This window comes from Mustela nigripes, unplaced genomic scaffold (assembly GCF_022355385.1).
Source record: "Mustela nigripes isolate SB6536 unplaced genomic scaffold, MUSNIG.SB6536 HiC_scaffold_20, whole genome shotgun sequence".
Classification (NCBI taxonomy): Eukaryota; Metazoa; Chordata; class Mammalia; order Carnivora; family Mustelidae; genus Mustela; species Mustela nigripes.
The window spans coordinates 403,715-417,251 of record NW_026739436.1 but is presented as its reverse complement, the minus strand read 5'-3'; the positions used below and the strand labels follow the sequence as shown (position 1 = coordinate 417,251).

At 34.8% G+C, this 13,537-nt stretch overlaps 1 protein-coding gene across 4 annotated transcripts in view; it reads left to right on the top strand.

Annotated features, from left to right (window-relative positions):
- Positions 1–13,537, top strand: part of LOC132008035 (probable ubiquitin carboxyl-terminal hydrolase FAF-X) — a 161,853-nt gene that overhangs the window by 43,796 nt on the left and 104,520 nt on the right. For all 4 annotated transcript variants that reach the window (XM_059386433.1, XM_059386429.1, XM_059386430.1 and 1 more), the window contains 6 exons: positions 718–830; positions 2,177–2,395; positions 8,894–9,009; positions 9,194–9,445; positions 9,521–9,659; positions 12,623–12,775. In XM_059386433.1, coding sequence (XP_059242416.1) covers positions 718–830; positions 2,177–2,395; positions 8,894–9,009; positions 9,194–9,445; positions 9,521–9,659; positions 12,623–12,775 — 992 coding nt within the window. The remainder of the gene's footprint in view (positions 1–717; positions 831–2,176; positions 2,396–8,893; positions 9,010–9,193; positions 9,446–9,520; positions 9,660–12,622; positions 12,776–13,537) is intronic.

Genomic DNA, 13,537 nt, shown 5'->3' with positions numbered 1-13,537 from the left:
ATATTTTATCAGGTAACATATTTCTCAAGATTCAAATTTCTTTTGTCAGTTTGCACATTTGTAAGTTAAGTGAAAGACCTATGAACGAGGTGTGTTTTAAATCCTAAAGGTACAAAGTGAACAAAAATTGAAATGCTACTTTGTTTAATAGCACTGCCATTCAGTGGATATATATGGTTTGCTGAGGCCTTCCCCATTCATTTTTTTTCTGGGATCCTGATTACTATGAGACAAAGTTTAGCGTTTTTTATAAGAGCAGTCCTGGGTTTAAATATTCTGTCAACATATATATGATCTAAACCAAACTACACTGTGTAAATTTAGTATTTCTGAGTTCCTATGAAGTGTTAGAAGTTTTCTTTTTGGCTCTGAGTGTATTGCTTTTCTTCAAAGAGGTAAGAATGTATAGATAATGAAAAATGATGAAAGGACTAATTGTGAAGACTAGACAGAGTTCATATTTTAAATTTATTGTTAAAAAATTCACAGCCAACGAAAATTTAAAATGGTTATTTTTTTTATGATTCGAACTGTATTTTCAGTGAATTTAGTGCTGTGAAATGCCTTCATTCACTTTTTACCCAGCAACTTTTTTGCTTAAAATCTAGTAACATATCCTGCAGCAATTTCAGTTTTATTATCCAAAATGATAGAATTGGTCAGGGAAATGTTTTCTTTATGCAAAATTTATTATAATTCTTTTTAATCTATTCTTAGGTCTTGATATTAAAAGTGAAGCATGTCAGCGTTTTTTTCGAGATGGGTTAACAGTCTCTTTCACTAAAATTCTTATGGATGAGGCAGTGAGTGGCTGGAAATTTGAAATTCATGTAAGTTAGAGACTCCTATTTACTTGGTGATGAGTACGGATTTATTTTTGGAAAATATTATGGTAATAATATATTAAGTCTGATGATACATATTTGATGCAATTGAAGGTTTTTTAGAACAGTCTTGGTCTTTTAGAATGAATTTGAGATATTTGAGTCCTGAAACCTTGGTTTAATGTGTGTCCTAGAATCCTGAGTGCCTGTGACTATGCACATCACACATTTCATCAAATGTACCATATTGTTGATTGTAAGAGTACACTATTTTTCATAACTTTAAGAAAGAAAAATACCCAAGATGGCAAATAGAGGACTCCCAATATAATTAGGATACTAAAGGATTTAACTTTAGTATAGATGTTTCTGATAAATAAATTCATAATGCAGAAATGAAAAGCAAGGAATATTACAAGCTTGAAAATTTAAATCTTACAAGCTTGAAAATTTAAACCACAAACCATTAATCCCATAAGTTTTGGATATGAATTCAAACTACAGCTTTTCATAATTAGGAAAGTCAAAATCTGAAGTATTCTAAAATTAGTGGTGTCTTCAACTAAATGGCTGCAGGAAATCTGACTACTGTCAAGAAATAGCTTGAGTCTAGGACAACACAAACAGATGCAAGATAGTTCAAGCTGCTGCTGATTCTTAGATTCATAGATTCTTGTAACCAGAGATTTTGAAAGTAAAAAAATATACATCTTACTTGAATAATTGAACTTTAAAGCTTGGTCTTATGTATAATAAAGAACTGAAATGAAGAGTTACAAAGCAAACAGCATTGTTCTGTGGACTTCAACCTAGAAAATATAACTAGGACAATTCCCCACAAATGAATAGGGTATAGATCCTAACACTTTTTGATCTGACATGTAACTTTTTAGTGTTAGAGGTAGACATTTGGGAGATTATCTGACTTTTGAATTGATACTTAAATCCAGGTCTCCTAATCTTGGATAATTGACAGGAGTTTGAACATTTAGGTTTATGGAATTAGTGCCTCTAGAGTACAGATTCCAAAGGAAAAAATGATAATTTGCATGTCTGCTCTGTGGACACAGAATAGAAAGATAACCAGTGGTGCCTACTTCATCTGCAACCTTTCCCACATCACTTTTGAAATTAAGTTCAATGTAAATTTGAGGTAAACTAATTATTAATTTTATTTTTACTGATAAATGAGTTTGATGATAATATTTGTGAAGTTAAGCAGAATTCAGATGACCTGTATAGAAAAATGGAAAGACACCATTATTAACAAGATTAGAGTGTTTCTGTGCTTGAAATTACAGTGTTCCCTCTTTTAAATACTTCTCTTTTCCTTGTCCCTTTTCATATAACAGAGGTGTATTATTAACAATACTCATCGTCTAGTGGAGCTTTGTGTGGCCAAGTTGTCCCAGGACTGGTTTCCACTTCTAGATCTTCTTGCTGTGGCCTTAAATCCTCATTGCAAATTCCATATCTACAATGGTACACGTCCATGTGAATCAGTTTCTACAAACACTCAGTTGCCTGAAGATGAACTATTTGCTCGTTCCTCAGATCCTCGATCACCGAAAGTGTGTTGTTTTTCAAAATCAAATACTATTTTGTGTTTGTTACAAAATTTTAGTGTCATGAACCTTTCTTTAACATAACGATCAGTATATAACTTTGTTTTATGTGGGTTTGTTTAAAATACACATTATTTAATATATATAGTGATTCGTTAACATCATATAAGGGGCCAGCAGCACAAAGCTATTATGTGTTGATCAGTTGATGAATATGGTTATATTGGAACTTTATGTTATTTTTCTGCTAGTAGCAAGATAGTATTTGCTTGTTCAGTGTTAGAAATTACTTTAGAAAATATAACTGTTTTATATCAAGAGCGTGGACTGTACTTTGCACCTACATGTATATTTAATAGCAAAAATATACATTTATGACAGGCCATTTAAACTTTTATTTTTTTTTTTTAGGATTTTATTTGGGGGGAGAGAGAGAGAGCACAAGCAGGGGGAGACGGAAAGGAAGACATAGACTCCCTGCTGACCAGCCAGCCCCATATGGGGCTTAAACCCAGGATCTTGAGATTGTGACCTGAGCTGAATGAAAGCAGACACTTAACTGACTAAGCCACCCAGGCACCCCATAAACAGATTTTTAAAATTTTTACTATTTTGTGAGATAGCCTAAGGAATTTTCTAGTAATATTTTATTTACTCATTTGTGAGAGAGAGAGAGCAGGGGAAGGAGAAGCCAACTCTGCAGAGCAGGGAAGTACTGGAACATGATTGCAGGACCTAGAGATCATGATCTGAGCCTAAGGCAGATGCTTAACTGACTGAGCCGCCTACGTGCCCCTCATTAGATTATTTCTTAAAAATACTTTGATTTCTTAAGAGGAAATCTTAGTGTTGATTAGTATCTGAGTTTTAGGTCATGTAGGTAATCTTTCAGTCTATATTCATTTTGCCCAGAGAAGATACAGGCTGCCCAAATTGTTATTAATTTCAAGGAAGTTCAGTAGAAAATTTTAAAAAGCTAATGATGTATCAGTACAGCTAAGAAATTAGCCAAAAGCACTGAATTAGCAGACCAGGATATAAAGAAAGCTCCCTGTTTTGTATGTGTTCATTTTAGTGTCCTATTGTTTTACATGTCATTTTAATGAGGTTTTTGTTTTTGTTTTTTTCAACGTATGTGTCATCATTTGTAGCTTGATAGGCATTTTTTTTTTACGATTTTATTTATTTGAGAGAGAGTGAAAAAGATCAAGCAGGGGGAGTAGAGTGAGGGAGAAGCAGGCTTCCCGCCAACCTGGGAGTCTGATGTGGGACTTTATCCCAGGACCCTCAGACTATGACCTGAGCCAAAGGCAGACACTTAAGCATCTGAGCTTTCCAGGTGTCCATAGTGAGTTTTTAATGTCTCAAAGACTGATTATATTCATTTTGATTCATTTTTGAACACATTGCAAAAGTTACCAGCAGTAGAAGCAGAAAGCAGAACATAGCTTTAGTGTGTGTCAGTGTACACATACATAAATAGAATTCAAAAAATAACAGCACAGAATCCCTGTAAAGTTATGTGAAATGTGTACATACATGTATAATTTGACTATTTTATTACCAATTTGGATGCCATTCATTTCTGTGTCATGCCGAAGTTCCATGGCTAGCCTTTGGTACCTTTAGTACCTGCAGCTGTTTAGGTTTGGTTAAGCTAAGCATCCTTACTTTATTCCTAATCTTGGAAAGGTTTCAGTATTTCATCATTGAGATTGATACCGGTTTTTCATATGTGGCCTTTGTTAATTTGAAGCAATTTTCTTTTGTTCTTAGTTTGTTCATTTTTAGCATTTTAGGTTGTTGAGTTTTGCCTGGCCCTTTTTCAGCATGAATTGAGATGATGTGGTTTTTTGGTTTTTTCTTTCTTTGATTCTAGTAATGTCGTGTGTGTTACATTGATTGATTTTGTGTATCAGGACATCTTTTTATCCCAGGAAGAAACGCCCCATTTGTTCATGTTGCTAATACCTTATTGAGGGGTTTTATATCAGTGTTCATTCTGTATTATTCTGCCACAACATTGTGTGGCTCTGGTATCAGAGTAGTCCTCATCTCTTAAATTGAGTTTGGATATGTTCCTTCCTTCACTCTTTTGGAAAAACTTGAGATTGGTGTTAACTCTTCTTTTTAAGTGCTTGTTGCAGTTTTCTAATGAAGCCATTTGGTCCCTCATTTTTCTTTGTTGGAAAGTTTTTAATTGGTGATTCAGTCTCATTAAATTTTAAGCCTGTTTAGATTCTGTTCTTCTTGCTCAGTTGTGGTAGAAGTTGTGTGCTCTAGAAATTTGTCCACCTTATTTATCCAATTTGTTGGCACTAATTCATAATACTTTGAATACAATTACTTATAGGACTTTTTAATTTTTTTATTTTTTGAATGCTATAATAAAGTTCTCTCATTTCTGATTTTGGTGAGATTTTTTCTAATTGTTGTTTTTTTGTTTTTGTTTTCTTCAGGAAAGAACTTTTGGTTTTGTTGATTTTTTTTCTTTTTCCTCTTTCTGTTTTTGTATTCTGTATTTTTTTTTTATCTCTAGTCTGATGTTTCCTTGTGCTAGTTTTGGATTTAGTTAGATATTCTTTTTCTAGTTTCTTTTAGTGAAATGTTAACATTGTTGACTTGAAGTCTGTTTTTGTTTTTGTTTTAACATTTAAAACTATAAATTTTCCTTGTGGTACAGATTCTTCCTTTGATCAATTGGTTATGAATATGTTGTTTTATTTCTTCATATTTATGGACTTTCCAGATTTTCTTCTGTTACTGATTTCTAATTCTATTGTAATCTGAAAAGATGCTTTCTGTGATGTACTTCTTTTTTTTTTTAAATTTTGCTTATTTGCTTGAGAGAAAGAGGTCAGTGCATGAGCAGGGGAGGGGCAAAGAATCAAAGGGAGAAGGACAACCAGACTCCCCAATAAGCAGGGAGCTGGATGGACATGGGGCTGAATCCCTGGACCCCAGGATCATCACCTGACCCAAAGGCAGCCAGTTAACCAACTTAGCCACCCAGGCACACCTAATTTTACTTTTTTTTTTTTCTTAAGATTTTATTTATTTATTTGACAGACAGAGATGACAAGCAGGCAGAGAAAGAGGAGGAAGCAGGCTCCCTGCCTAGCAGAGAGCCCCATGCAGGGATCGATCCCAGGACTCTGAGATCATGACCTGAGCCGAAGGCAGAGGCTTTAACCCTCTGAGCCACCCAGGCACCCCTAATTTTTCTCTTTTTAAGACTTTCTTCTGCAGAGTAGTTCATGTGCACTTAGAAAGAATATGTATTCTGCCCTTTTTGGGTATAGTGTTCTGTATGTCTGAAAGGTTGATTGTTCTGTAATGTTTTGTAAGACAAAAATATTTGCTTATTTTCTTCTCTTTAGTTCTGTTATTTGAAATGCAGTATTGTCTCCAAGTAGTATTCTAGAACTGTTTGTCCAATTTGTCAGTAGTTGCTTCATATATTTAAAAACTCTGAAGGTGACTCTTAAGCTTGTTACATCTTCTTGGTGAATTGACCTGTCATTCCATGTCTTGTCTCTTACCACAGTTTTTGACTTAACAGTCCATTTTTTTGATAGCCATTCCATTTCTGTTTTGGTTACTGTCTGCATGAAATATATTTTTCCATCTTTTTTTTTTAAGCTATACATATCCTTAGAACTAAAGTGACTCTATCAGGGACGACTGGGTGGCTCATTTGGTTAAGCAGCTGCCTTGGGCTCTGGTCATGATCACAGAGCCTACCCGGTGTATGAGTCGGGTTCCCTGTCCCACGGGGGGGCTGCTGCTCCCTCTCCCTATGTCACTCCCCCTGTTTTTGTTCTCTTGGCACATGCTCTCTGTCTCTCGAATGAAACTTAAAAAAGAATTTAAAAAAGGATGTTATTTATTTGAGAGAGCACTTAACAGAGCATGAGTGAGGCAAGTGGCAGCCAGAGGAAGGGAGAAGCAGACTCCTCACTGGGAAGCGAGCCTGGTGCTGGGTATGATCCCAGCAACCTAATACCATAACCTGAGTTGAAGTCAGACGCCTAACTAATTCAGCCACTAAGGCACCCCAATAAGTAAAATCCTTAAATAAATAAATAAATAAATAAATAAGTAAATAGACTCTTTTAGTCATTGGATCCTGGTTTCTTCTTCTTTTTTTTTTTTTTTAGAGAGGTGCAAGTAGAGGGAGGGCCAGAGGGGCATAAAGAATCTCCGGCAGACTCCCCACTGAGCAGGGAGCCCAGTACAGGGCTCGTGACCTGAGCCAAAATCAAGAGTAGACTCTTAACTGACTTAAGTCACCCAGACGCCCCCTGGATCCTGGTTTTTTATCCATTCTGTTTATCTGTATATATGTGATTAAAAAGTTTAATCTTCTTATGTTCAGTGTTATACTGATAAGGAAGGATGTATTTTTGTGCCATTTTGTTCTTTTTTTTTCCATATATCTTATAGTTCTTTTGTATATTATTTCCTTCCTTACTGACTTGATTCAGTCGATTTTTTTTTTTTGTACTGACATGTTTTCATTCCCATAGGAATATATCTGTTCACTCTGTGTTTTAGGGTTTTTTTGTTTTGTTTGTTTTTGTTTCTGTTTTCCATTTGATGGAGTGGGAGAGCACAATTAGTGGGAGCACCAGGAAGAGGGAGAAGCAGATTTCCTCCTGAGCAGGGAGCCCAGCACTGGGCTCAGTCCCATGACTTTGGGATCATAACCTGAGCCGAAGGCAGATCCTCAACAGCCGAGCCACCAGGCACCCCAAGGAATGCTATTGTATTTCTCAATCAGTAATTTGCTTTAGGAGACTTGATAGACATTTGCATGAACTGTGCCTGCTCATTGCAATGGAATTCCCCTAGTCTCAGTTCCAAGCCACTTTTGATTTTTCTGGCATCCAAAATAGTGACACAGACCAATCTGTTAGGCTGCTCACAATTAGGTTATTAGTTGCAGAGTTAGTTCTGTTTGCTCTCTTCAGTTTCTGTAAGGGACTTGAGGATCCTAAACTTTGCTGCTCTGGAAAAGTAGGCATGGATGAGTAAAAACACGATGAAATTGCCTAACTTCTGAATGTGATTGTTTTTGATTCAGTGTTTGGTTGCTATAAATTGTGGACTGTTTTCCAGAAATCCTGGAAATAAAGTTATTTCATAACAGTATGACTTTGAAGCTTTCTAATCTTACAACTAATTGATGCCACACCTCAATTTAACCTTCTAAACCAAATACAAAGGTGGGAATAGAGTATACTGAATTTATTTTTATTTTTTTTGATATTTTATGTATTTGAGAGAGAACACAAGCAGGGGAAGCATCAGAGGGAGAGGGAGAAGCAGACTCTCCACTGACCAGGGAGCCAGATGCAGGACTCAATCCCAACACTCTGGGATCGTGACCTGTGCCAAAGGTAGATGCATCACTGACTGAGTCACTCAGGCACTCTGTAGTATACTGAATTTATTCAGAAATTAAGTAATTGATTTACTGGAGATTTTAAATTTTATTTTAGGTTCCTGTATCAAATTTAGCATTAGTGTACACAGATGTATTCTTAAAACAGTTTTCTATTATTTAGCGTTTTCCATGTGTCTTAAATAATTTTTTGTTTTGTTTTCTTGTTTTGTTTGTTTTAAGTGGCTCTACTCCCAGCATGGAGCCCAACAACGGGCTCGAAATCACAGCCCAAGATCAAGATCTGAGCTGAGGTCAAGAGTTAGACTTTGCATTTCCCAGGCACCCCTGGATAATTTTTTTGCCTGTTTTTAAATGTAGAACTTATTTCTGCCTCTGGGGGTAGAAATGCCTCTTTCCTATTTGGGGTTTTGTTTGTTTTCTACTAAAACTCAGCTTTTTAGATTTAATGAGGTTTTTGTGTTTTGTTTTGTTTTGTTTTTAATTTCCTTGAGGAGAGCAAGAGAGAGCACAAGCAGTAGGGAGGAGTCATAGAAGAAGAAGCAGGCTCCCCACTGAGCAGGGAGACTGATTTGGAACTCCATCCAAAGACCCAGAGATCATGACCCAATCTGTAGGGAACTGCTTAACTGATTGAGCCACCCCAGTGCCCCTTAATGATCTTTCTTGTGCATTTGTATCATTACAATAGATTTTTATATGTACATACCTTTTTTTTTTTACATTCTTACATATAAAAATGTTTTTAGCTGGCTATACAATCTTTGCTTAATTTTTGTTTAAATATATGGGACATGAATAAATAATAGCCGTGCTCCTAGGGGCTACTCTGTCATTGGATCCTGTGCTGCTTCTGATTGAAGGGATACAGAGATCAAATCATAACAGGAAAAATTTTAAGTCTCCATAAATATATGAATGACTATATAACACAAATATTATCTATTCTTTTTTTATCTATTCTTTATAAAGATAATTTAATGCAGTTATCTTATTGAGCTTCCTATTTCTAACTTATTCAAACATATATTCCAGAGGTAACTTAGAAAATTTTTATTATAGGAAAGAATTAACTCTTGGCATTGACTGTGTTGCAGGGTTGGCTAGTGGATCTGATCAATAAATTTGGCACATTGAATGGGTTCCAGATTTTGCATGATCGTTTTGTTAATGGATCAGCACTGAGTGTTCAAATAATTGCAGCCCTTATTAAGTAAGTTATATTTTTAAAGTCAGTATTTATTCTACTTACTGTATTGCATTGAAAATCATTAAAAGTTAGTTTTCTAGTCTTTTTTATTTTAATAGTAATATGACATTTTCTAAGTACTAAAACTAAAAATACATGTTACAAGAATATAGATATTAGCAGAAATTTTGTGCTTTCCTTATTTCAGACCGTTTGGACAATGCTATGAGTTTCTCACTCAACATACAGTGAAAAAATACTTTCTTCCAGTTATAGAAATAGTTCCACAGTTCTTAGAAAATTTAACTGATGAAGAACTGAAAAAGGAAGCAAAGAATGAAACAAAAAATGATGCCCTTTCAATGATTATTAAATCTCTGAAGAATTTGGCTTCCAGAATTCCGGGACAAGAAGAAACTGTAAAAAATTTAGAAATTTTCAGATTGAAAATGATACTTAGGTAAGATACTTCCCTCTTTAAATAATTATTTGCTTGACTTTTTAAAATGATGCTTAATCAGAATTTCTCTTGTAGATTGTTGCAGATTTCTTCTTTTAATGGAAAGATGAATGCATTGAATGAAATTAACAAAGTGATATCTAGTGTATCATATTATACTCATCGGCATGGTAATCCTGAGGAGGAAGAGTGGCTGACAGCTGAACGAATGGCAGTAAGTCCCTTTGATTTTTCTCTTATGAGTAAGATTAGCACCAGTCAGTGTTAGAAATGACAGAAAGTAATTCTGAAATTGAGACATGGATTCATGACTATTAAATCCTAAAACTTTTTATAATGGTAATAAAAAATGATTTGTTAATAAGTTAACCTATCACTATTAACCTATCCTATTACTTTGGTAAGTTTACCATTATTGAATATAGGTATTAATGATGCAATTAGAGTTTGTTGGGTTGCCTGAAATGCAGTAGATTAAATGGGTAGATCTGGAAGTTAGTGAATGAATTGGCGTTATGGAAATTCAGTTTGGTGTCAAGTTCTGAAGTGAGACTTTACAATTAAAAGAATAAAATCTCTGATTTAACATTCTGTCGTTCTTTCTAAAATTTAATTTTTTTTAAGGTTTGATTTATTTATTTGTCAGAGAGAGAGCATATGCAAGGGGAGTGGTAGACAAAGGAGAAGCAGGCTCCCTCCTGAGCAAGGAGCCTGATGTGGAACTTGATCCCAGGACCCTCGGATCATGACCTGACCTGAAGGCAGATGCTTAACCAACTGAGCCATCCAGGCATCTGTAAAAGTTAATTTTTGAATCATTTATGTTTATCATTTTGGCATTGAAACGGAAGAGTTAAAATAGATACTTATATGTTTAAGTGTTGAAATGAGTACTGTCCTGTAGCCTTATAAGGTACTTGCTTGGTAATATATTTTGAGTATATATTGTACTCCAGTACTGGGTATAAATGTGTGAAGAATGATCTCCATCTTAAGCAAGTCCTAAGTATAATAGTGAAAATGATTGGGGACCTGGCTAGCTCAGTCAGTAGAGCATGTGACTTTCAATCTCAGGGTATGAGTTCAAGGCTCACAATGGCATACAGCCTGGTTTAAAAAAAAATTATTTTTAATCAGTGAAAATGATCAAAATATCTAAGATGTTGGAGGCTTCTTGGTTATTGAGAAATAGTATGTATCCTTGACCCCAGGTTCTGATTCGCTGTTAGGAGTCAGGTTTTAAGTATGGCATTTACCTACTTTGTGAAACAGCAAGCATTTAACTACTTAAAATGTCCCCTTGTCTGTGAACTATTACCAGCCCTGGAAAGGTACAGAAAATGAAAGTGTTGGCAAACTTTTGTAGCAGTATATCATTGCTGTGGCATTTCTATTGACTTTTTTCCCCTAAAGAATGTATAAGACCGACTGGAAATATAACACTGATTATTCTCACAGATAGTATGAGGAATATGCTGAGGTGCATTTTTATGGGATAATTTCTGTATGTGAATAACTGAAAAAAATTTTTTTAAGATTTTATTTTTTTATTTGACCGAGAGAGGGACCACAAGCAATGGGTGTGGGAGAGGGAGAAGCAGGCTTTCCGCTCAGCAGGGAGCCTGATATGAGACTGAATCCCATGACTCTGGAATCATAACCTGAGGCAAAGGCAGGTGCTGCACAGCTGAGCTACCCAGGCGCCCGAAAAATTAAATTCTTTACAGTTCTTTATTGTAATATTTTTTCATTTAGAAAAAAACAATAAGCACAATTATCTTTACTTATGTTGTGGTAACAACAATAAGCACATGATATGGAGTATAATTTTTTTATGGGATATAATTTTTAAGTTTAGTACTTCTGGGAGCACTTCGTGTGCAAAATTGGATTCTGTGAACTGTTGTATAGTTTTGCATTAAAAGAATACATAAACAGGGCGCCTGGGTGGCTCAGTGGGTTAAAGCCTCTGCATTCAGCTCAGGTCATCATCCCAGGAATCGAGCCCCGCATTGGGCTCTCTGCTCCACAGGAGGCCTGCTTCCTCCTTTCTCTCTGCCTGCTTCTCTGCCTACTTGTGATTTCCATCTGTCAAATAAATAAATAAAATTTTTTAAAAAAAGGAATACATAAACATATTACACTAGAGTGTTATAATTTGTAAATGTGAACATGTGAAACATGTTCAAATGTAAAACATGTGAACATGTTTTAATCCAGTAACGTTATTCAGAAATCTGAACTATATTTTAATTTTTTACTTGTATTTTTTCAGCTTTTTGAGATGTAATTGACATATGTAACTATATAAATTTAAACATACAGATAATGACTTAATTTACATATACAGTTGACTTTTTTTTTTTTTTTTTTTTTTTTTTTTTTTTTTTTCTTTTTTTTTTGAGACAGAGAGCATAAGCAGGGAGAGAGAAAGGGGAAAAAGCAGACTCCCTGCTGAGCCAGTAGTGTGAAGTGAGCTCCATCCCAGGACCTGGAGACTGTGACTTGAGCAGAAGTCAAACACTAAGCGATCTGAGCCTACTGGGCTCTGCTACAATGCCCTGCATAATTGAAAATCCTCATACAACTTGATACACCAAAAGCTTAACTACTAAAAACTTTATTTATGGCAAAAGTTAGCAAATATTTTTTATATGTATTACATAATATATATTCTTACACTAAAGTAATCATGAAAAATGTTAATTGAATAAATCCTAAGGAGAAATAAGTGTGCATACATGGACTCAACACAGTTCAAACCTGTGTTGTCAGATAATTACCAGAGTAAATTTAACATCTGTCATCCTGTATAGATTTCTTTTTTTTTTTTTTTTAAAGAAAAATATTTTTATCCGTTGTGAAAACTGTTAGAATAATACTCTCTGGAGGTTCCTGGGTACCCCCAGGTTCTTGGGTTCATTCAATTAAGCATATGCCTTCAGCTCAAGTCCTAATTCCAGATTCCCAGAATCTGTATCGGGTCTCGTATGCTTGAACACACACTCTCTCTCAAATAAATAAAATCTTCTAAAAAAAGAATACACTGTACATCATACAGCAGTGTTGAATATCAGTACCATGTTGTGCATTTACATTTCTGTGCTTATTTATCTTGTAATTGTAATTTTGCCCAACCAAATCTTAGCTTCCGCTTAAACAAATTTTTGTACTTAGGAATGGATACAACAGAACAGTATCTTATCCATAGTCTTGCGAGATAGTCTCCATCAGCCTCAGTATGTGGAAAAGCTAGAGAAGATTCTTCGTTTTGTGATTAAAGAAAAGGCTCTTACATTACAGGATCTTGATAACATCTGGGCAGCACAGGTAAGAAATTTAATTATAGCTATTTTATAAGAAAAATACTAAAAATTAATATTTTGTAGTAGCTAGTAGGTATTGGCATATGAATTTGTACTATTTGACTTTTTTTAAAGTTTAACTCTTGATATACACAGAATTGTTTTGAGTATTTTTAAATAAAAAAACAAGTTACCCTGATCTTGACTCTCTTTGCAGGTATAAATCATAAATTATACAATAGTTACATATATTATATGTAGACATACAAGAATAATTAAATTTGATTTTTTTTCTTGCAAGTCATAAAGAAACAAATGTTAGAAGAATTTTTTTTTTTCATGAACAAGTTGGGAGGATTACAAAGTCTTGCCCAGCCCATCCTTTTTTTTTTTTTTTTTTTAAGATTTTTTTTATTTGTTTGACAGAGAGAGCCATAGCAAGAGGGGGACCAAGGAGAAGGGAATAGGAGAGGAAAAGTAGGATTTCTGCTGAGCAGGGAGCCTGATGCAGGGTTAGATCCCAGCACTCTGGGATCATTACCCAAGCTGACTATTAAACAACTAAGTCACCCAGAGCCCCCCAGCCCACCTTTTTCAAAGAAAAACTAAATATATATTTAGTCTTCCCATCATTGAGTACTTAAGTATTCAGTTTTGAGATAATCCACTATTTTGCCTTATTTTCTCTTCATTTTATTTAGAAATATCTGTAATTTTCATTTGAATTCTGAAAACACATTACCATTTATATGAAGAAATTGAGTATAAAGTGATATAAGTGGGAGCT